The sequence below is a fragment of the Falco punctatus genome (genome assembly GCF_963210335.1).
Source record: "Falco punctatus genome assembly, chromosome: 5".
In the NCBI taxonomy this organism is placed as follows: domain Eukaryota; kingdom Metazoa; phylum Chordata; class Aves; order Falconiformes; family Falconidae; genus Falco; species Falco punctatus.
Genome location: NC_137584.1, coordinates 295,660 through 320,689, shown reverse-complemented (window position 1 = coordinate 320,689; position 25,030 = coordinate 295,660). Strand labels below are relative to the sequence as shown.

General features: G+C 46.0%; 1 protein-coding gene across 1 annotated transcript in view; it reads left to right on the top strand.

The window, feature by feature from the left end:
* LOC308064564 (vigilin-like) overlaps positions 1–25,030 on the top strand; it is a gene marked incomplete at both ends in the record, with an annotated part of 137,939 nt that overhangs the window by 107,605 nt on the left and 5,304 nt on the right. The window contains 1 exon segment of the mRNA XM_080389200.1: positions 1,355–1,433. Coding sequence (XP_080245326.1) covers positions 1,355–1,433 — 79 coding nt within the window.

Here is a 25,030-nt window from a genome sequence, read left to right as displayed (position 1 = left end):
GAAGAGTTAAATCACCTTGTTTGGTAGGCGGTTAAGAATGTGAGTCAAAATTGCCATTGCTTTTTGTTGTTGCTTCAAGGACACGGCTGTGAGGATTTTGATGGTATGTGCTGTGTGGATTTTAGGCGCCCCATTGCAGCAACAGGGTATCAAAATCTGAGAAAATTTCAGCCTTTTTTGGCATCCATTCACTCAATTGGCAGTCTTGGTTGTTTGCTATTTCCTTGGTTGCTGTCATGTTTGCAAGGGCCCTGCAGAACATGGCAAATCTGGTCCTAGCTGTTCAAAAACAAACAGGGGCAATTGTCAAATGGTACGGAACAAAGACAGTGGGTTATTTTGACATTGCTAATATGTCTTAGTTGGTTTTTTATTTGTTCGGTTACTTATGCCTTGTTTTTACTCGTTGGCTTTCAAAGGTTCTTTTGTGCGACAGGAAGGGGGAGACGCAGGAGCCGGCTGGAAACTAGGACCGTGCGTGGCAATCGGTCAGCTGAGGGGAATGTGCTCGAGCTTGTCTAGACAACAATTAACATGATGAGGCATGTTTACAGAGCACAGGGGAGTGGGAGACGGATGGTGCCAAGGGTGGCGCCAAGGAAAGGTAACCCCTTGCTGTTAATTGCTGGTAGTTAGCCACCAGTCAGGGATTGCCTAGTATGCAAGGCTTAGCTTCAAGAACCAAGGGCATTGGCCTGGCTTGGATCTTGGCAAATTCTTAAGAGATTCATTGTCTTTCACCTCAAGGTTCACATCAAATTCACTGGAGGAGAGGATAACATCACTTTGGAAGGACCTACAGAAGATGTGCATGTGGCTCAGGAACAGATTGAAGCCATGGTCAAGGAACTGGTGAGCTGGAGTTACTAGTTCCAGGAAGAAACTGGGGGAAGAAGGGGCAACAGAGCAGAGGTGATGAGGTGTTTGTCACATCCCTATGATGTCTTGACGTGCTTAATCGAACTTGCAGAAGACAAATTGTGTGGCAGGTGGATGACACCCCTTGGTTATGAAACTCATCCATAGCATTCTTGAAAAGTCAGCATTAATTTTTTTGGTGCAGAGAAGGAAGGGTTCTCTTTGTTATAGCCGGAGAGGCACATAAGTAAGTCTTTTCAATGTTTCATGAGCACAGTGCTCTCTTCTCAAAGCAGAGGAATGCTTGTGCTCTGCTTAATAGCAGAAGTGCTTGGAGCTGACCGCTGGTGAGTCAGTGCCAATGCTTGGCAGTAGGCAGTTACTTAGGGCACGAGACAGAAGCGGTGGCCTGTCCTACCTGGCCCTATTTAATATAATATATAATAATTGTACATACATACATATATATATCTATAAAAAATAGAATTCTTTTTAGATCAACGGGATGGATTACGCAATAATCAAGGTTGACCACCAATTCCACCGACACCTCATTGGCAAGAACGGAGCTAACAGTAAGTGGAGTGCCTTTCTAGTCCTTCCCATGCTCACGCTCTTCGTGTTTAGTAGATGGTATCAGGGGCTCTGTAGCTCACCCAGTGTGCTGTCTCCATCACATTTCCTCTGCTTTTCTGGAGTGGTGGTGGTAGTACAAGGAGAGAAATGGGCCGTGAGGCCTTGCGATGGCTTTAACGTGTGAAAGTACCTTGGGAGCCTGAACAGTAGTGGAATTACTTTGATGTGTCCTGGAGGAAGTTGGTTTTTTTTTGTCCCCACACGTTGCTCTGTGCGAATGACATTTTAGCAGCCAGTTGTGGGTGGTGGAAATCTGCTTGGTGAGCTTCTCCCTGTAGAGGAATGAAGGCAGTGGGTTGATTTGCACTGATAACATGCAGCTGTGGCCTTGCCTCAGAGGCAGTGGGTTGATTGACATGGACGATGTGCAGGTGTAGCTGGTTCCCGCTAAGTGGTTAAATAGCCCTGTGGCCTGTGGGAGAGGGTGTCAGATGGAGGAGGAGCAGTGTGGTCTGGCCTCTGGAGGAAGGTGCTACAGCTCCGGCAGTAGAATATGGCCAACGGTAAAGCCTTGTTGCGGTCTGCTAGTTTGATAGCACTGCAACATGTCCCCAGCAAAGAGTTTGGGGTAGAAATGAATGATTATCCTCTGCTCTAAATGTGATACTGTTTGGGGAAGAAACACGCCTCGCTCTGACAAGCGAACAATTGGCTCTGTAGATGCCACGGTATTTACTTGTACAGGTTCTCGTGTGGCACAGGTCTGCTCTCGCTGAACTCCAGGGTGAAGAGGCAATTTCCCCTGTCTCAACCGTACCCCACTGAGCCCTTCCCAGAGGCGGGTTTACTTCTTCAACAGCCTCTGAGCAGTGATAATCAAGGTGCCTTGCTTCCAAGTCTTTGCCTAGCAGACTGCGTCACCACAGTCCTTGCCTTGAAGTTAACGGGATTAAGGATCTGTACAAGGTGTCTGTGCGCATTCCCCCGGACAACGAGAAGAGCAACCTGATCGGAATTGAAGGAGACCCACAGGGGGTCCCACAGGCCAAGAAAGAGCTGCTGGAACTCGCTTCCCGTATGGTGGGTGAGTAGGATGTGATGTTTGGGAGACTGCAGGGTTTGGGCTCTCGTGTTCCCTTGTAACCTTCTGGTGCGGGTGTGTGCCCCTTGCCCACCGAGCACTTGGATCTCATGACAAGTGCAAGTTCCTCTTCACAAATGTCTTCCTCTGTTCCCTCGGGTAGCCCTTCTCTGTCAACGCAGAGTGAATTTTGTCTAGAGAAAAGAGGGACAGTGCTGGCAAGTAAACTGTCGGGCAGCAAACCGCTAAGTAAAAGTAGATGGCTCTCCGGCTGAACACTCAGCGTGCCCTCTGTTCCCATCAGGAAAATGAACACACTGCGGACCTAATCATTGAGCAGAAATTCCACCGGACCATCATTGGGCAGAAGGGTGAGCGGATCTGGGAAATCCGGGAGAAATTCCCAGAGGTAAGGCTTTTTAGGAGATGAGGAATCCAGAGGGGTTATTTCCTACGTGGGTAGTAGGCCTGTCGTCACAGAAGTCGTAACTTTAGTGGCTCTGTAGCGCAACTGTCTGAGAAGATAGTTCTTTTAGCCAGAGGCCGCTAACACGGTTACCCTTTTCTGAATGGGAAAAGGGGATGTGTAGGATCCCCCCAACCTTTGCATGTGTCTGACACAAGGGTTCTTGCTTTTGCTTGAGCTAACTATAAATGACCACTCCTGCAGGTTATCATCAACTTCCCAGACCCTGCTGCACACAAGAGTGACATGGTCCAACTCCGAGGTCCCAAAAATGAGGTGGACAACTGCACCAAGTACATGCACAAGATGGTGGCACACCTGGTAAGGAGGTCTTCTGCCTGCTGTTCCCCCCTACGTGCCTGGAGAACCCTGGGTCAAGCAGAGCTATTCTGGCTTGGGTAGAGCTAAAACACCTCAAGAGGAGGGAGCCTATCTGAGCGACATGCAGCGAATCCCACAGAACTTTGACTGGTCTGCTGAAAGGAAGCAGGAGCCAGCAAGAAATCCTTCCGGAGTTGAGAGGTGAGCTGTGGGAAATCCGTAATGGGGAATCAGGCTTCGTCCCCAGAAGGAGACGTTTATGAGCTTATGAAAGGTCTTCTTAATAAACATAAGTAAAATATCTCTGGGCATGACCTTAAAGCAATGCTCAGGTGGGTGCAAGTAAATATGCCTGCAGTGACTGCATCTACAATTTTTACGTGGGAACTTTGGGACGACACAGGGGTGAAATTATGGGATTCTGCGAGAAAAGGCAATATTGAGTCCCACCGTCTGCTTTCTTCATGGAGAGTTATTTTTGAGACTATGAACGCAGAGGAAGGAGAGGAGGAGGAATCGCAAGCTCCTATAGCTCTTTCCTTATCAGCCTCTAAGTCACAGTGCTCTAGACCCCTGGGTGTCAATGCGGTGGGGTATCTGCCAGAAGAAGATCCTTTTGACCCGGGACCGCTAGACCGTGCAAAAGAACCTGGTTTATACCCTCCTGATCTACGTGACGTGTGGGCAAAAATAAAGAGACAAGCCTTAAAGGAGGGGGATTTAGAAATGGCTAAAACTATAGTTGCTCCGGTCTTGTATTCTCAGGGTTGAGCAGGGGGAGCACGATGGGAGGCTCTTTCTTTTTCGGTTGTTAAAGAACTGCGCCGCACAGTTACAGAACATGGTATTTCTTCTCCCTGTTGTATAAGTCTGTTATCTTCCGTGTTTGATACTTATATCGTGACTCCTCGTGATTTGAAATCTTTAGCACGATTGCTGCTAACCCGGACTCGGTATACGTTGTGGGAGTCGCACTGGAAAGGAGGATTGCAAGCACTCCTCCTCACGTATGTTAATCATAATGATCCTGTATTAGCTGCACTAACAATAGAACATCTTACGGGCACCGGTGCACATGTTGATCCGGTAACACGGGCTCAACACTGCCCCCGTGCGGCTCTCGAGGCACTTAGAGAAGAGGCGAAAAAGGCTTTTCTCCAGGTTCCTGACGTACAAACGCCACAAAAAGCCTTTACTAACATCACTCAGGAGTCTCGAGAACCTTATATGCAGTTTATTGACAGACTAAAACAGGCTTTGGAACGTCAAGTAGATAATGCGGAAGCTCGAGGTATATTGCTGACAAAACTAGCTGTTGAAAATGCTAATGTTGATTGTAAAAGGCTATTGAAGTCTCTTCCGAACCGGAACCCCACTCTAGTGGAAGTGGTGGAAGCATGTAACCGAATCGGTACGGTTGACCACAGGTTTGAAGCTATGGCTGCTGCTTCTGCAACGATGCGTGGTGTGGGGAATTGCTATGGTTGTGGTAAGCCTGGTCATCTAAAGAGAAATTGTCTTGGGCGGGCTGCGGGGAATAAACAACAACCTCCTGGTAGTGGAGTTTGTCCGACATGTCGGAAAGGGCGTCATTATGCTAATCAATGTCGATCTAAGTATGATTTCCAGGGACAACAGATACAGGGAAACCGACCGCGGAGTGCGGGGCAGCGACGCGTGCAGACACAAATGCCACAGCTGACATTTCAACAAGCTCGGAGAGAAGTACCGACACCTCAAGTCTCTGTCCAGCAACCTCAGGCAGCGCAGGATTGGACCTGGCAACCTCACACACAGTAACGTTGCTGGATTCCTCGGTTCGTTTATTATCAACAAATGTCAAAGGACCATTACCCCCTGCTACACAAGCTCTATTAGTTGGTAGATCTTCCACAACGTTGTGTGGTCTATTTGTTTTACCAGGTGTTATTGACTCTGACAGGGTGGACGAAATCAAAATTATGGCGTGGACTCCATTTCCACCTTGTACGATACCTCAGGGTAGTCGAATAGCGCAATTGATTTTGATCCCGGCAGGGGTAAGCTCTCTTACCACTGATCACCCTCCGCAGAGGAGAGGAGGTAGTGCATCTACAGGGTTACCTCACATTTTGTGGGTACAATCTATTTCTCCACAGCGACCTATGTATCAGTGTACCCTTATTTACAACGACCAACAAATAGCATTAAATGGGATCATTGACACTGGAGCTGATGTCACAGTAATTTCTCAAGCCAAATGGCCTCCGCAATGGCCACTGACTAATGTCTCTCAGACACTGGCTGGGATAGGGGGACTGGTAACAGTCGTCAGAGTTTGGAACCAATTTGAATTGAAGGACCAGAGGGACATGTGGCTTCTGTTAAACCTTTTGTGCTACCTGTCCCTATGGTTTTGTGGGGACGTGATGTATTGTCACAATGGGGAATGTCTATCCATACACATTTTTAGATGGGGCCATTGAAGTGCGTGACACCCTAAAAATAACCTGGAAGACTGATGTTCCTATTTGGGTGGCTCAATGGCCCCTTCCTTTGGAAAAACTCCGCGTACTTCAAAACTTAGTCTCAGAACAACTGTCCAAAGGACACATTGTACCTTCTACCCGCCCATGGAATTCACCAGTTTTTGTTATTAAAAAACAAACTGGCAAGGGGCGCTTGCTCCATGATCTCAGAAAAATTAATGATGCTTTGGAAGATATGGGAGCCCTCCAACCCGGGCTCCCGTCTCCAACTATGATCCCTCGACATTGGCATCTAACTGTCATAGATATTAAAGATTGTTTTTCCAGTATCCCATTGCATCTAGATGATGCCCCAAATCTTGCCTTTTCCATTCCGAGCCTCAACACGCAAGCTCCGTTGCAGAGATATCAGTGGGTTGGACTGCCACAAGGTATGAAAAATAGCCCAACAACGTGTCAATGGTATGTTGCAAAAATACTCGGTCCTGTCCGAAACGCTATGCCTACTGTGTTATTGTATCATTATATGGATGACCTTTTAGTGGCAGCACAACATCACGAAGTCATGGAGAAAGCTGTAGCCCTTGTCACGGATGCCGTGAATTCGGCAGGTCTCTCTATAGCACCAGAAAAGGTCCAAAAGTTTCCCCCTTGGAAATATCTGGGCTGGCGGATAAGAGCACAAACTATTGTTCCTCAACCATTGCAGAGCAATACCAATGTAAGAAACCTGCATGATGCACAAAAATTACTGGGAACAATAAATTGGGTTCGACCATTATTGGGAATTTCTAATACAGACTTGGGTCCTCTGTTTGACCTACTAAAAGGGGACACTAATCTTGTTCTCCACGTAATCTTAACTCTGAAGCAGATAGCTCTTTACAACAGGTTGCCTCAGCTATCGCTTCTCGACAGGCCCACCGATGGGCCCCTGAACTGCCTTTTTACTTGATGATTTTAAACGGCTGTACGACAGCCTCATGCCCTGATATTTCAACGGGACCTTCAGAACTCAGACCCCCTGTTGATTATTGAATGGATCCTTTTACCTAACCAGCCTACAAAAACTATTTTGACACAACAGGAAACGTTTGAGCCTCTGATTGTTAAAGTTAGATCACGCCTGTTAACCTTATCAGGGAAGGATTTTGTCTCTATTTGTCTACCAATAACAACAGTATACTTAAAATGGCTTTTTCGGCAATCAGACACCTTTGTTATGGCACTTGCCGACTATACAGGTCAAATAACTTCCCATCCACCTTCACACAACCTGTTTAACGTTGATTTTCGTCTGATGTTAAAACCCAGAAGAAGCGAACAACCCTTACAGGCACTTCCTGTGTTTACAGGTGGATCGGGCAAATCACGTAAGTCTGTTCTTCTGTGGTGGGATGATCAACGGAGACAATGGGATTCGCACAGAGAGACAGTCTCGGGTTCACCTCAAATAGTACAACTGAATGCAGTTGTTGGTGTTTTCCGAAAATGGAACGTACCCCTCAACCTTGTTACTGATTCTGCTTCTGTTGCAGGTATTGTTACACGAGCTGAAGCTTCTGTGCTGCGGAGTGTTTCGCATTCCCAACTTCTTGCCCTGTTACAGGAACTTATTTTCCTTTTGGACTCTCGATCTGCGCCTTATTTTGTTATGCATATTAGGTCTCATACCTCACTACCTGGTTTTCTTGCAGAAGGCAATCGACGAGCTGACCTATTGATGTGACCAGTTCAAGTACTGCCAGACCGGGTTGCACAAGCTAAACTAAGTCACTCTTTTTTCCATCGAAATGCTGGAGCTCTTAAGCGACAGTTTGACCTTACTTCTCAACAAGCGTCAAATATTGTTGCTGTCTGTCCTGATGGTCAAAAACATTCTTTCCCATCAATTGCTACAGGAGTTAATCCTAGAGGATGACAAAGCCTACAATTACGGCAAACAGATGTCACACATGGTTCTGAATTTGGTAACCTTAAATATATCCACTCTTCCATTGATACATTTTCAGGTGCCTTGTTTGCCTCTTGTCACACAGGAGAAAAGGCACGAGATGTTCGTAGACCTTTAATGCGTGCTTTTGCTACTTTAGGTATTCCCTTAAGCTGGACCATTATCTGTCTTTATGTTTCAACAACTGTAAAAACCTTTTTTGCCCTATGGGGTATAACTCATATTACTGGCATTCCTCATTCCCCCACCGGTCAATCTCTCATTGAACGGTCGCATCAGTCTCTAAAACGTTTATTACAACAACAAAAAGGGGGAAGGGGAATGGCTATTCCGGAGGAACGGTTGCGGAAAGCATTGTATGGTTTAAATTTTGTGAATTGTTCTTTCATAGATAACAACCCACCGATAGTTCGACGTTTCACTGCAAATGCCTCCTTCGAGGCACGGGTTAAAGCCCCGGTATTGGTCCGAGATCCAGACACAGGTAAAATTATGGGACCGTATCCTCTTGTTACATGGGGAAAAGGTTATGCTTGTGTCCCTACAGAAAAAGGACCTAGATGGATCCCAGCGAAGACTGTAAGACCTTTCCGTGAACCTTTACTGCAGGCCACTGATAGCGACACCGACCCTACAGAATGAAATAAAAACTGTGTGAGGATTACTGTTTTGCATTCATGTTAGATACCCAACGTCAGGACGTAGAATATACATTTCGCTTTTTACAGCGCCTAGAACGAATCGCTATCACCCTGGATCAAACCACTTAACAAAGGTGATACTCTCGGACCAAGCAGGGGAACAGGACAAGTCATTGTACACGGGACATGTGCATGGAACAATGATTCCCTTGACACCGATAAGGGGAAGGGAGGATTCATCATGAGAGAACAACTAGGTATTATGAAGGAGAATAGGAAAGATAAACATGGTTATTTAGTGTTTAATAGGGGTCTGCACGCTCGTAGAGATATATAGTTATGTAACTACAGGAGTGGTTTCTGCCCTGAGCCTGGTGGCGCACACGGCTGCGGTTTGTGTCCTGGCTCAGAGATGTAAACGGGGGCTTCTCTGTTATGGTAAAGTGTCTCTCTTTGCATAAAGAAGAGGGAATGAAGGGAATGACCCCAGAGGTATGTTCAGAGAAGGCATGCTATGTTTCGAACTTTTGGACGGAACCAGTTCTTGTTTGGTGTGCCCTTCCAGCTACGTATAATGTTAATCCAAAAGAAGATGATGTTGTTTACACTTTGAATGTCGATCATTGTCTTTCTGTAGATGCTAATGGAGTAGGAGGCTATGAGGGGAACGTGTCGCAGCGGTTCTTCTCTAATGCAGAGTAACAGCAGGGAAAGCATTGAAGAGTTAAATCACCTTGTTTGGTAGGCGGTTAAGAATGTGAGTCAAAATTGCCACTGCTTTTTGTTGTTGCTTCAAGGACACGGCTGTGAGGATTTTGATGGTATGTGCTGCGTGGATTTTAGGCGCCCCATTGCAGCAACACGGTATCAAAATCTGAGAAAATTTCAGCCTTTTTTGGCATCCATTCACTCAATTGGCAGTCTTGGTTGTTTGCTATTACCTTGGTTGCTGTCATGTTTGCAAGGGCCCTGCAGAACATGGCAAACCTGGTCCTAGCTGTTCAAAACCAAAAAGGGGCAATTGTCAAATGGTACGGAACAAAGACAGTGGGATATTTTGACATTGATAATATGTCTTGGTTGGTTTTTTATTTGTTCTATTACTTATGCCTTGTTTTTACTCGTTGGCTTTCAAAGGTTCTTTTTGTGCGACAGGAAGGGGGAGACGCAGGAGCGGGCTGGAAACTCGGACCATGCGTGGCAATCGGTCAGCTGAGGGGAATGTGCTCGAGCTTGTCTAGACGACAATTAACATGATGAGGCATGTTTACAGAGCACAGGGACGTGGGAGACGGATGGCGCCAAGGAAAGGTAAGCCCTTGCTGTTAATTGCTGGTAGTTAACCACCAGTCAGGGGTCGCCTAGTATGCAAGGCTTAGCTTCAAGAACCAATTAGTTTAAAACGCGCAGCTTCTGAAAGCGTATGAAACCTCGTGCTTCTGTACCACACATTGACATTTGCTTGCATCAAGCTGCGTCCCGTCTCTTCATTCGCCGCAGTCAGGTTTACTAGGATCATCTTTAGGTTGGCCTTAGGGGTATCTCGGGCTTATGACAGCTTAGTTGCGTTTGGGTTTCCTAGTTATTATGACAGGCTCTAGTCCGCTCTTTACGCCGTGTGACCGTTGGCTTGGGTTTCTTGTGTGTCCGCGGTGGCTGGCACAAGATTTACCAACCCGGAAGGCTGCCGTGACTAAGTCAAGCTTGCGCTTATTGCTTACTGTTACTTACTGCTGAGTGCCCGTGGGGGTGTGGCTGAGCAAGGCGTCTTGGGCTACAGTTGGTAGTGTGTGCCTGATGCCTGCTCCTTTGGTCTTAGCAAGAGGCCTAGGGCATTTACACTGGGCCGCGGATACTTGCATGTATATGTCTAGCAGGAGCCAACTGTAAGGTTAGGACTAAGTCTTTTGTCCTCGGCTTTCATATCGTACGCCATCTTGGCATCTTCAGTGCCACGCTTTTGGATTGTAAGCTACGGGGACGTGGTTTCGTTGGCTGTTTGGGCGCCTATAGTCTTAGGGGCGTGTGAGTATGGGGGCTTTGGGTTAATATGATTTTGGTGTTGAGGTGTTGGGTAGGTGGTGTTTATGGGATATGTAAGATGTCAAGGAGAAGGCTAGGTTTGAGTGGTAAAGGTGTTAGAGGTTCTCGTGGTTGAATTGTACAACAATAGTTTGTCAAGCTATAGGTCCCGGGGAGGTGCCGGGCGAGAATATACAGGTCAAATAACTTCCCATCCACCTTCACACAACCTGTTTAACGTTGATTTTCGTCTGATGTTAAAACCCAGAAGAAGCGAACAACCCTTACAGGCACTTCCTGTGTTTACAGGTGGATCGGGCAAATCACGTAAGTCTGTTCTTCTGTGGTGGGATGATCAACGGAGACAATGGGATTCGCACAGAGAGACAGTCTCGGGTTCACCTCAAATAGTACAACTGAATGCAGTTGTTGGTGTTTTCCGAAAATGGAACGTACCCCTCAACCTTGTTACTGATTCTGCTTCTGTTGCAGGTATTGTTACACGAGCTGAAGCTTCTGTGCTGCGGAGTGTTTCGCATTCCCAACTTCTTGCCCTGTTACAGGAACTTATTTTCCTTTTGGACTCTCGATCTGCGCCTTATTTTGTTATGCATATTAGGTCTCATACCTCACTACCTGGTTTTCTTGCAGAAGGCAATCGACGAGCTGACCTATTGACGTGACCAGTTCAAGTACTGCCAGACCGGATTGCACAAGCTAAACTAAGTCACTCTTTTTTCCATCGAAATGCTGGAGCTCTTAAGCGACAGTTTGACCTTACTTCTCAACAAGCGTCAAATATTGTTGCTGTCTGTTCTGATGGTCAAAAACATTCTTTCCCATCAATTGCTACAGGAGTTAATCCTAGAGGATGACAAAGCCTACAATTACGGCAAACAGATGTCACACATGGTTCTGAATTTGGTAACCTTAAATATATCCACTCTTCCATTGATACATTTTCAGGTGCCTTGTTTGCCTCTTGTCACACAGGAGAAAAGGCACGAGATGTTCGTAGACCTTTAATGCGTGCTTTTGCTACTTTAGGTATTCCCTTAAGCTGGACCATTATCTGTCTTTATGTTTCAACAACTGTAAAAACCTTTTTTGCCCTATGGGGTATAACTCATATTACTGGCATTCCTCATTCCCCCACCGGTCAATCTCTCATTGAACGGTCGCATCAGTCTCTAAAACGTTTATTACAACAACAAAAAGGGGGAAGGGGAATGGCTATTCTGGAGGAACGGTTGCGGAAAGCATTGTATGGTTTAAATTTTGTGAATTGTTCTTTCATAGATAACAACCCACCGATAGTTCGACGTTTCACTGCAAATGCCTCCTTCGAGGCACGGGTTAAAGCCCCGGTATTGGTCCGAGATCCAGACACAGGTAAAATTATGGGACCGTATCCTCTTGTTACATGGGGAAAAGGTTATGCTTGTGTCCCTACAGAAAAAGGACCTAGATGGATCCCAGCGAAGACTGTAAGACCTTTCCGTGAACCTTTACTGCAGGCCACGGATACCGACACCGACCCTACAGAATGAAATAAAAACTGTGTGAGGATTACTGTTTTGCATTCATGTTAGATACCCAACGTCAGGACGTAGAATATACATTTCGCTTTTTACAGCGCCTAGAACGAATCGCTATCACCCTGGATCAAACCACTTAACAAAGGTGATACTCTCGGACCAAGCAGGGGAACAGGACAAGTCATTGTACACGGGACATGTGCATGGAACAATGATTCCCTTGACACCGATAAGGGGAAGGGAGGATTCATCATGAGAGAACAACTAGGTATTATGAAGGAGAATAGGAAAGATAAACATGGTTATTTAGTGTTTAATAGGGGTCTGCACGCTCGTAGAGATATATAGTTATGTAACTACAGGAGTGGTTTCTGCCCTGAGCCTGGTGGCGCACACGGCTGCGGTTTGTGTCCTGGCTCAGAGATGTAAACGGGGGCTTCTCTGTTATGGTAAAGTGTCTCTCTTTGCATAAAGAAGAGGGAATGAAGGGAATGACCCCAGAGGTATGTTCAGAGAAGGCATGCTATGTTTCGAACTTTTGGACGGAACCAGTTCTTGTTTGGTGTGCCCTTCCAGCTACGTATAATGTTAATCCAAAAGAAGATGATGTTGTTTACACTTTGAATGTCGATCATTGTCTTTCTGTAGATGCTAATGGAGTAGGAGGCTATGAGGGGAACGTGTCGCAGCGGTTCTTCTCTAATGCAGAGTAACAGCAGGGAAAGCATTGAAGAGTTAAATCACCTTGTTTGGTAGGCGGTTAAGAATGTGAGTCAAAATTGCCACTGCTTTTTGTTGTTGCTTCAAGGACACGGCTGTGAGGATTTTGATGGTATGTGCTGCGTGGATTTTAGGCGCCCCATTGCAGCAACACGGTATCAAAATCTGAGAAAATTTCAGCCTTTTTTGGCATCCATTCACTCAATTGGCAGTCTTGGTTGTTTGCTATTACCTTGGTTGCTGTCATGTTTGCAAGGGCCCTGCAGAACATGGCAAACCTGGTCCTAGCTGTTCAAAACCAAAAAGGGGCAATTGTCAAATGGTACGGAACAAAGACAGTGGGATATTTTGACATTGATAATATGTCTTGGTTGGTTTTTTATTTGTTCTATTACTTATGCCTTGTTTTTACTCGTTGGCTTTCAAAGGTTCTTTTTGTGCGACAGGAAGGGGGAGACGCAGGAGCGGGCTGGAAACTCGGACCATGCGTGGCAATCGGTCAGCTGAGGGGAATGTGCTCGAGCTTGTCTAGACGACAATTAACATGATGAGGCATGTTTACAGAGCACAGGGACGTGGGAGACGGATGGCGCCAAGGAAAGGTAAGCCCTTGCTGTTAATTGCTGGTAGTTAACCACCAGTCAGGGGTCGCCTAGTATGCAAGGCTTAGCTTCAAGAACCAATTAGTTTAAAACGCGCAGCTTCTGAAAGCGTATGAAACCTCGTGCTTCTGTACCACACATTGACATTTGCTTGCATCAAGCTGCGTCCCGTCTCTTCATTCGCCGCAGTCAGGTTTACTAGGATCATCTTTAGGTTGGCCTTAGGGGTATCTCGGGCTTATGACAGCTTAGTTGCGTTTGGGTTTCCTAGTTATTATGACAGGCTCTAGTCCGCTCTTTACGCCGTGTGACCGTTGGCTTGGGTTTCTTGTGTGTCCGCGGTGGCTGGCACAAGATTTACCAACCCGGAAGGCTGCCGTGACTAAGTCAAGCTTGCGCTTATTGCTTACTGTTACTTACTGCTGAGTGCCCGTGGGGGTGTGGCTGAGCAAGGCGTCTTGGGCTACAGTTGGTAGTGTGTGCCTGATGCCTGCTCCTTTGGTCTTAGCAAGAGGCCTAGGGCATTTACACTGGGCCGCGGATACTTGCATGTATATGTCTAGCAGGAGCCAACTGTAAGGTTAGGACTAAGTCTTTTGTCCTCGGCTTTCATATCGTACGCCATCTTGGCATCTTCAGTGCCACGCTTTTGGATTGTAAGCTACGGGGACGTGGTTTCGTTGGCTGTTTGGGCGCCTATAGTCTTAGGGGCGTGTGAGTATGGGGGCTTTGGGTTAATATGATTTTGGTGTTGAGGTGTTGGGTAGGTGGTGTTTATGGGATATGTAAGATGTCAAGGAGAAGGCTAGGTTTGAGTGGTAAAGGTGTTAGAGGTTCTCGTGGTTGAATTGTACAACAATAGTTTGTCAAGCTATAGGTCCCGGGGAGGTGCCGGGCGAGAATATACAGGTCAAATAACTTCCCATCCACCTTCACACAACCTGTTTAACGTTGATTTTCGTCTGATGTTAAAACCCAGAAGAAGCGAACAACCCTTACAGGCACTTCCTGTGTTTACAGGTGGATCGGGCAAATCACGTAAGTCTGTTCTTCTGTGGTGGGATGATCAACGGAGACAATGGGATTCGCACAGAGAGACAGTCTCGGGTTCACCTCAAATAGTACAACTGAATGCAGTTGTTGGTGTTTTCCGAAAATGGAACGTACCCCTCAACCTTGTTACTGATTCTGCTTCTGTTGCAGGTATTGTTACACGAGCTGAAGCTTCTGTGCTGCGGAGTGTTTCGCATTCCCAACTTCTTGCCCTGTTACAGGAACTTATTTTCCTTTTGGACTCTCGATCTGCGCCTTATTTTGTTATGCATATTAGGTCTCATACCTCACTACCTGGTTTTCTTGCAGAAGGCAATCGACGAGCTGACCTATTGACGTGACCAGTTCAAGTACTGCCAGACCGGATTGCACAAGCTAAACTAAGTCACTCTTTTTTCCATCGAAATGCTGGAGCTCTTAAGCGACAGTTTGACCTTACTTCTCAACAAGCGTCAAATATTGTTGCTGTCTGTTCTGATGGTCAAAAACATTCTTTCCCATCAATTGCTACAGGAGTTAATCCTAGAGGATGACAAAGCCTACAATTACGGCAAACAGATGTCACACATGGTTCTGAATTTGGTAACCTTAAATATATCCACTCTTCCATTGATACATTTTCAGGTGCCTTGTTTGCCTCTTGTCACACAGGAGAAAAGGCACGAGATGTTCGTAGACCTTTAATGCGTGCTTTTGCTACTTTAGGTATTCCCTTAAGCTGGACCATTATCTGTCTTTATGTTTCAACAACTGTAAAAACCTTTTTTGCCCTATGGGGTATAACTCATATTACTGGCATTCCTCATTCCCCCACCGGTCAATCTCTCATTGAACGGTCGCATCAGTCTCTAAAACGTTTATTACAACAACAAAAAGGGGGAAGGGGAATGGCTATTCTGGAGGAACGGTTGCGGAAAGCATTGTATGGTTTAAATTTTGTGAATTGTTCTTTCATAGATAACAACCCACCGATAGTTCGACGTTTCACTGCAAATGCCTCCTTCGAGGCACGGGTTAAAGCCCCGGTATTGGTCCGAGATCCAGACACAGGTAAAATTATGGGACCGTATCCTCTTGTTACATGGGGAAAAGGTTATGCTTGTGTCCCTACAGAAAAAGGACCTAGATGGATCCCAGCGAAGACTGTAAGACCTTTCCGTGAACCTTTACTGCAGGCCACGGATACCGACACCGACCCTACAGAATGAAATAAAAACTGTGTGAGGATTACTGTTTTGCATTCATGTTAGATACCCAACGTCAGGACGTAGAATATACATTTCGCTTTTTACAGCGCCTAGAACGAATCGCTATCACCCTGGATCAAACCACTTAACAAAGGTGATACTCTCGGACCAAGCAGGGGAACAGGACAAGTCATTGTACACGGGACATGTGCATGGAACAATGATTCCCTTGACACCGATAAGGGGAAGGGAGGATTCATCATGAGAGAACAACTAGGTATTATGAAGGAGAATAGGAAAGATAAACATGGTTATTTAGTGTTTAATAGGGGTCTGCACGCTCGTAGAGATATATAGTTATGTAACTACAGGAGTGGTTTCTGCCCTGAGCCTGGTGGCGCACACGGCTGCGGTTTGTGTCCTGGCTCAGAGATGTAAACGGGGGCTTCTCTGTTATGGTAAAGTGTCTCTCTTTGCATAAAGAAGAGGGAATGAAGGGAATGACCCCAGAGGTATGTTCAGAGAAGGCATGCTATGTTTCGAACTTTTGGACGGAACCAGTTCTTGTTTGGTGTGCCCTTCCAGCTACGTATAATGTTAATCCAAAAGAAGATGATGTTGTTTACACTTTGAATGTCGATCATTGTCTTTCTGTAGATGCTAATGGAGTAGGAGGCTATGAGGGGAACGTGTCGCAGCGGTTCTTCTCTAATGCAGAGTAACAGCAGGGAAAGCATTGAAGAGTTAAATCACCTTGTTTGGTAGGCGGTTAAGAATGTGAGTCAAAATTGCCACTGCTTTTTGTTGTTGCTTCAAGGACACGGCTGTGAGGATTTTGATGGTATGTGCTGCGTGGATTTTAGGCGCCCCATTGCAGCAACACGGTATCAAAATCTGAGAAAATTTCAGCCTTTTTTGGCATCCATTCACTCAATTGGCAGTCTTGGTTGTTTGCTATTACCTTGGTTGCTGTCATGTTTGCAAGGGCCCTGCAGAACATGGCAAACCTGGTCCTAGCTGTTCAAAACCAAAAAGGGGCAATTGTCAAATGGTACGGAACAAAGACAGTGGGATATTTTGACATTGATAATATGTCTTGGTTGGTTTTTTATTTGTTCTATTACTTATGCCTTGTTTTTACTCGTTGGCTTTCAAAGGTTCTTTTTGTGCGACAGGAAGGGGGAGACGCAGGAGCGGGCTGGAAACTCGGACCATGCGTGGCAATCGGTCAGCTGAGGGGAATGTGCTCGAGCTTGTCTAGACAACAATTAACATGATGAGGCATGTTTACAGAGCACAGGGACGTGGGAGACGGATGGCGCCAAGGAAAGGTAAGCCCTTGCTGTTAATTGCTGGTAGTTAACCACCAGTCAGGGGTCGCCTAGTATGCAAGGCTTAGCTTCAAGAACCAATTAGTTTAGAACGCGCAGCTTCTGAAAGCGTATAAAACCTCGTGCTTCTGTACCACACATTGACATTTGCTTGCATCAAGCTGCGTCCCGTCTCTTCATTCGCCGCAGTCAGGTTTACTAGGATCATCTTTAGGTTGGCCTTAGGGGTATCTCGGGCTTATGACAGCTTAGTTGCGTTTGGGTTTCCTAGTTATTATGACAGGCTCTAGTCCGCTCTTTACGCCGTGTGACCGTTGGCTTGGGTTTCTTGTGTGTCCGCGGTGGCTGGCACAAGATTTACCAACCCGGAAGGCTGCCGTGACTAAGTCAAGCTTGCGCTTATTGCTTACTGTTACTTACTGCTGAGTGCCCGTGGGGGTGTGGCTGAGCAAGGCGTCTTGGGCTACAGTTGGTAGTGTGTGCCTGATGCCTGCTCCTTTGGTCTTAGCAAGAGGCCTAGGGCATTTACACTGGGCCGCGGATACTTGCATGTATATGTCTAGCAGGAGCCAACTGTAAGGTTAGGACTAAGTCTTTTGTCCTCGGCTTTCATATCGTACGCCGTCTTGGCATCTTCAGTGCCACGCTTTTGGATTGTAAGCTACGGGGACGTGGTTTCGTTGGCTGTTTGGGCGCCTATAGTCTTAGGGGCGTGTGAGTATGGGGGCTTTGGGTTAATATGATTTTGGTGTTGAGGTGTTGGGTAGGTGGTGTTTATGGGATATGTAAGATGTCAAGGAGAAGGCTAGGTTTGAGTGGTAAAGGTGTTAGAGGTTCTCGTGGTTGAATTGTACAACAATAGTTTGTCAAGCTATAGGTCCCGGGGAGGTGCCGGGCGAGAATATACAGGTCAAATAACTTCCCATCCACCTTCACACAACCTGTTTAACGTTGATTTTCGTCTGATGTTAAAACCCAGAAGAAGCGAACAACCCTTACAGGCACTTCCTGTGTTTACAGGTGGATCGGGCAAATCACGTAAGTCTGTTCTTCTGTGGTGGGATGATCAACGGAGACAATGGGATTCGCACAGAGAGACAGTCTCGGGTTCACCTCAAATAGTACAACTGAATGCAGTTGTTGGTGTTTTCCGAAAATGGAACGTACCCCTCAACCTTGTTACTGATTCTGCTTCTGTTGCAGGTATTGTTACACGAGCTGAAGCTTCTGTGCTGCGGAGTGTTTCGCATTCCCAACTTCTTGCCCTGTTACAGGAACTTATTTTCCTTTTGGACTCTCGATCTGCGCCTTATTTTGTTATGCATATTAGGTCTCATACCTCACTACCTGGTTTTCTTGCAGAAGGCAATCGACGAGCTGACCTATTGACGTGACCAGTTCAAGTACTGCCAGACCGGATTGCACAAGCTAAACTAAGTCACTCTTTTTTCCATCGAAATGCTGGAGCTCTTAAGCGACAGTTTGACCTTACTTCTCAACAAGCGTCAAATATTGTTGCTGTCTGTTCTGATGGTCAAAAACATTCTTTCCCATCAATTGCTACAGGAGTTAATCCTAGAGGATGACAAAGCCTACAATTACGGCAAACAGATGTCACACATGGTTCTGAATTTGGTAACCTTAAATATATCCACTCTTCCATTGATACATTTTCAGGTGCCTTGTTTGCCTCTTGTCACACAGGAGAAAAGGCACGAGATGTTCGTAGACCTTTAATGCGTGCTTTTGCTACTTTAGGTATTCCCTTAAGCTGGACCATTATCTGTCTTTATGTTTCAACAACTGTAAAAACCTTTTTTGCCCTATGGGGTATAACTCATATTACTGGCATTCCTCATTCCCCCACCGGTCAATCTCTCATTGAACGGTCGCATCAGTCTCTAAAACGTTTATTACAACAACAAAAAGGGGGAAGGGGAATGGCTATTCTGGAGGAACGGTTGCGGAAAGCATTGTATGGTTTAAATTTTGTGAATTGTTCTTTCATAGATAACAACCCACCGATAGTTCGACGTTTCACTGCAAATGCCTCCTTCGAGGCACGGGTTAAAGCCCCGGTATTGGTCCGAGATCCAGACACAGGTAAAATTATGGGACCGTATCCTCTTGTTACATGGGGAAAAGGTTATGCTTGTGTCCCTACAGAAAAAGGACCTAGATGGATCCCAGCGAAGACTGTAAGACCTTTCCGTGAACCTTTACTGCAGGCCACGGATACCGACACCGACCCTACAGAATGAAATAAAAACTGTGTGAGGATTACTGTTTTGCATTCATGTTAGATACCCAACGTCAGGACGTAGAATATACATTTCGCTTTTTACAGCGCCTAGAACGAATCGCTATCACCCTGGATCAAACCACTTAACAAAGGTGATACTCTCGGACCAAGCAGGGGAACAGGACAAGTCATTGTACACGGGACATGTGCATGGAACAATGATTCCCTTGACACCGATAAGGGGAAGGGAGGATTCATCATGAGAGAACAACTAGGTATTATGAAGGAGAATAGGAAAGATAAACATGGTTATTTAGTGTTTAATAGGGGTCTGCACGCTCGTAGAGATATATAGTTATGTAACTACAGGAGTGGTTTCTGCCCTGAGCCTGGTGGCGCACACGGCTGCGGTTTGTGTCCTGGCTCAGAGATGTAAACGGGGGCTTCTCTGTTATGGTAAAGTGTCTCTCTTTGCATAAAGAAGAGGGAATGAAGGGAATGACCCCAGAGGTATGTTCAGAGAAGGCATGCTATGTTTCGAACTTTTGGACGGAACCAGTTCTTGTTTGGTGTGCCCTTCCAGCTACGTATAATGTTAATCCAAAAGAAGATGATGTTGTTTACACTTTGAATGTCGATCATTGTCTTTCTGTAGATGCTAATGGAGTAGGAGGCTATGAGGGGAACGTGTCGCAGCGGTTCTTCTCTAATGCAGAGTAACAGCAGGGAAAGCATTGAAGAGTTAAATCACCTTGTTTGGTAGGCGGTTAAGAATGTGAGTCAAAATTGCCACTGCTTTTTGTTGTTGCTTCAAGGACACGGCTGTGAGGATTTTGATGGTATGTGCTGCGTGGATTTTAGGCGCCCCATTGCAGCAACACGGTATCAAAATCTGAGAAAATTTCAGCCTTTTTTGGCATCCATTCACTCAATTGGCAGTCTTGGTTGTTTGCTATTACCTTGGTTGCTGTCATGTTTGCAAGGGCCCTGCAGAACATGGCAAACCTGGTCCTAGCTGTTCAAAACCAAAAAGGGGCAATTGTCAAATGGTACGGAACAAAGACAGTGGGATATTTTGACATTGATAATATGTCTTGGTTGGTTTTTTATTTGTTCTATTACTTATGCCTTGTTTTTACTCGTTGGCTTTCAAAGGTTCTTTTTGTGCGACAGGAAGGGGGAGACGCAGGAGCGGGCTGGAAACTCGGACCATGCGTGGCAATCGGTCAGCTGAGGGGAATGTGCTCGAGCTTGTCTAGACAACAATTAACATGATGAGGCATGTTTACAGAGCACAGGGACGTGGGAGACGGATGGCGCCAAGGAAAGGTAAGCCCTTGCTGTTAATTGCTGGTAGTTAACCACCAGTCAGGGGTCGCCTAGTATGCAAGGCTTAGCTTCAAGAACCAATTAGTTTAGAACGCGCAGCTTCTGAAAGCGTATAAAACCTCGTGCTTCTGTACCACACATTGACATTTGCTTGCATCAAGCTGCGTCCCGTCTCTTCATTCGCCGCAGTCAGGTTTACTAGGATCATCTTTAGGTTGGCCTTAGGGGTATCTCGGGCTTATGACAGCTTAGTTGCGTTTGGGTTTCCTAGTTATTATGACAGGCTCTAGTCCGCTCTTTACGCCGTGTGACCGTTGGCTTGGGTTTCTTGTGTGTCCGCGGTGGCTGGCACAAGATTTACCAACCCGGAAGGCTGCCGTGACTAAGTCAAGCTTGCGCTTATTGCTTACTGTTACTTACTGCTGAGTGCCCGTGGGGGTGTGGCTGAGCAAGGCGTCTTGGGCTACAGTTGGTAGTGTGTGCCTGATGCCTGCTCCTTTGGTCTTAGCAAGAGGCCTAGGGCATTTACACTGGGCCGCGGATACTTGCATGTATATGTCTAGCAGGAGCCAACTGTAAGGTTAGGACTAAGTCTTTTGTCCTCGGCTTTCATATCGTACGCCGTCTTGGCATCTTCAGTGCCACGCTTTTGGATTGTAAGCTACGGGGACGTGGTTTCGTTGGCTGTTTGGGCGCCTATAGTCTTAGGGGCGTGTGAGTATGGGGGCTTTGGGTTAATATGATTTTGGTGTTGAGGTGTTGGGTAGGTGGTGTTTATGGGATATGTAAGATGTCAAGGAGAAGGCTAGGTTTGAGTGGTAAAGGTGTTAGAGGTTCTCGTGGTTGAATTGTACAACAATAGTTTGTCAAGCTATAGGTCCCGGGGAGGTGCCGGGCGAGAATATACAGGTCAAATAACTTCCCATCCACCTTCACACAACCTGTTTAACGTTGATTTTCGTCTGATGTTAAAACCCAGAAGAAGCGAACAACCCTTACAGGCACTTCCTGTGTTTACAGGTGGATCGGGCAAATCACGTAAGTCTGTTCTTCTGTGGTGGGATGATCAACGGAGACAATGGGATTCGCACAGAGAGACAGTCTCGGGTTCACCTCAAATAGTACAACTGAATGCAGTTGTTGGTGTTTTCCGAAAATGGAACGTACCCCTCAACCTTGTTACTGATTCTGCTTCTGTTGCAGGTATTGTTACACGAGCTGAAGCTTCTGTGCTGCGGAGTGTTTCGCATTCCCAACTTCTTGCCCTGTTACAGGAACTTATTTTCCTTTTGGACTCTCGATCTGCGCCTTATTTTGTTATGCATATTAGGTCTCATACCTCACTACCTGGTTTTCTTGCAGAAGGCAATCGACGAGCTGACCTATTGACGTGACCAGTTCAAGTACTGCCAGACCGGATTGCACAAGCTAAACTAAGTCACTCTTTTTTCCATCGAAATGCTGGAGCTCTTAAGCGACAGTTTGACCTTACTTCTCAACAAGCGTCAAATATTGTTGCTGTCTGTCCTGATGGTCAAAAACATTCTTTCCCATCAATTGCTACAGGAGTTAATCCTAGAGGATGACAAAGCCTACAATTACGGCAAACAGATGTCACACATGGTTCTGAATTTGGTAACCTTAAATATATCCACTCTTCCATTGATACATTTTCAGGTGCCTTGTTTGCCTCTTGTCACACAGGAGAAAAGGCACGAGATGTTCGTAGACCTTTAATGCGTGCTTTTGCTACTTTAGGTATTCCCTTAAGCTGGACCATTATCTGTCTTTATGTTTCAACAACTGTAAAAACCTTTTTTGCCCTATGGGGTATAACTCATATTACTGGCATTCCTCATTCCCCCACCGGTCAATCTCTCATTGAACGGTCGCATCAGTCTCTAAAACGTTTATTACAACAACAAAAAGGGGGAAGGGGAATGGCTATTCCGGAGGAACGGTTGCGGAAAGCATTGTATGGTTTAAATTTTGTGAATTGTTCTTTCATAGATAACAACCCACCGATAGTTCGACGTTTCACTGCAAATGCCTCCTTCGAGGCACGGGTTAAAGCCCCGGTATTGGTCCGAGATCCAGACACAGGTAAAATTATGGGACCGTATCCTCTTGTTACATGGGGAAAAGGTTATGCTTGTGTCCCTACAGAAAAAGGACCTAGATGGATCCCAGCGAAGACTGTAAGACCTTTCCGTGAACCTTTACTGCAGGCCACGGATACCGACACCGACCCTACAGAATGAAATAAAAACTGTGTGAGGATTACTGTTTTGCATTCATGTTAGATACCCAACGTCAGGACGTAGAATATACATTTCGCTTTTTACAGCGCCTAGAACGAATCGCTATCACCCTGGATCAAACCACTTAACAAAGGTGATACTCTCGGACCAAGCAGGGGAACAGGACAAGTCATTGTACACGGGACATGTGCATGGAACAATGATTCCCTTGACACCGATAAGGGGAAGGGAGGATTCATCATGAGAGAACAACTAGGTATTATGAAGGAGAATAGGAAAGATAAACATGGTTATTTAGTGTTTAATAGGGGTCTGCACGCTCGTAGAGATATATAGTTATGTAACTACAGGAGTGGTTTCTGCCCTGAGCCTGGTGGCGCACACAGCTGCGGTTTGTGTCCTGGCTCAGAGATGTAAACGGGGGCTTCTCTGTTATGGTAAAGTGTCTCTCTTTGCATAAAGAAGAGGGAATGAAGGGAATGACCCCAGAGGTATGTTCAGAGAAGGCATGCTATGTTTCGAACTTTTGGACGGAACCAGTTCTTGTTTGGTGTGCCCTTCCAGCTACGTATAATGTTAATCCAAAAGAAGATGATGTTGTTTACACTTTGAATGTCGATCATTGTCTTTCTGTAGATGCTAATGGAGTAGGAGGCTATGAGGGGAACGTGTCGCAGCGGTTCTTCTCTAATGCAGAGTAACAGCAGGGAAAGCATTGAAGAGTTAAATCACCTTGTTTGGTAGGCGGTTAAGAATGTGAGTCAAAATTGCCACTGCTTTTTGTTGTTGCTTCAAGGACACGGCTGTGAGGATTTTGATGGTATGTGCTGCGTGGATTTTAGGCGCCCCATTGCAGCAACAGGGTATCAAAATCTGAGAAAATTTCAGCCTTTTTTGGCATCCATTCACTCAATTGGCAGTCTTGGTTGTTTGCTATTTCCTTGGTTGCTGTCATGTTTGCAAGGGCCCTGCAGAACATGGCAAACCTGGTCCTAGCTGTTCAAAAACAAACAGGGGCAATTGTCAAATGGTACGGAACAAAGACAGTGGGTTATTTTGACATTGCTAATATGTCTTAGTTGGTTTTTTATTTGTTCGGTTACTTATGCCTTGTTTTTACTCGTTGGCTTTCAAAGGTTCTTTTGTGTGACAGGAAGGGGGAGACGCAGGAGCGGGCTGGAAACTAGGACCGTGCGTGGCAATCGGTCAGCTGAGGGGAATGTGCTCGAGCTTGTCTAGACAACAATTAACATGATGAGGCATGTTTACAGAGCACAGGGGAGTGGGAGACGGATGGTGCCAAGGGTGGCGCCAAGGAAAGGTAACCCCTTGCTGTTAATTGCTGGTAGTTAGCCACCAGTCAGGGATTGCCTAGTATGCAAGGCTTAGCTTCAAGAACCAAGGGCATTGGCCTGGCTTGGATCTTGGCAAATTCTTAAGAGATTCATTGTCTTTCACCTCAAGGTTCACATCAAATTCACTGGAGGAGAGGATAACATCACTTTGGAAGGACCTACAGAAGATGTGCATGTGGCTCAGGAACAGATTGAAGCCATGGTCAAGGAACTGGTGAGCTGGAGTTACTAGTTCCAGGAAGAAACTGGGGGAAGAAGGGGCAACAGAGCAGAGGTGATGAGGTGTTTGTCACATCCCTATGATGTCTTGACGTGCTTAATCGAACTTGCAGAAGACAAATTGTGTGGCAGGTGGGTGACACCCCTTGGTTATGAAACTCATCCATAGCATTCTTGAAAAGTCAGCATTAATTTTTTTGGTGCAGAGAAGGAAGGGTTCTCTTTGTTATAGCCGGAGAGGCACATAAGTAAGTCTTTTCAATGTTTCATGAGCACAGTGCTCTCTTCTCAAAGCAGAGGAATGCTTGTGCTCTGCTTAATAGCAGAAGTGCTTGTAGCTGACCGCTGGTGAGTCAGTGCCAATGCTTGGCAGTAGGCAGTTACTTAGGGCACGAGACAGAAGCGGTGGCCTGTCCTACCTGGCCCTATTTAATATAATATATAATAATTGTACATACATACATATATATATCTATAAAAAATAGAATTCTTTTTAGATCAACGGGATGGATTACGCAATAATCAAGGTTGACCACCAATTCCACCGACACCTCATTGGCAAGAACGGAGCTAACAGTAAGTGGAGTGCCTTTCTAGTCCTTCCCATGCTCACGCTCTTCGTGTTTAGTAGATGGTATCAGGGGCTCTGTGGCTCACCCAGTGTGCTGTCTCCATCACATTTCCTCTGCTTTTCTGGAGTGGTGGTGGTAGTACAAGGAGAGAAATGGGCCGTGAGGCCTTGCGATGGCTTTAACGTGTGAAAGTACCTTGGGAGCCTGAACAGTAGTGGAATTACTTTGATGTGT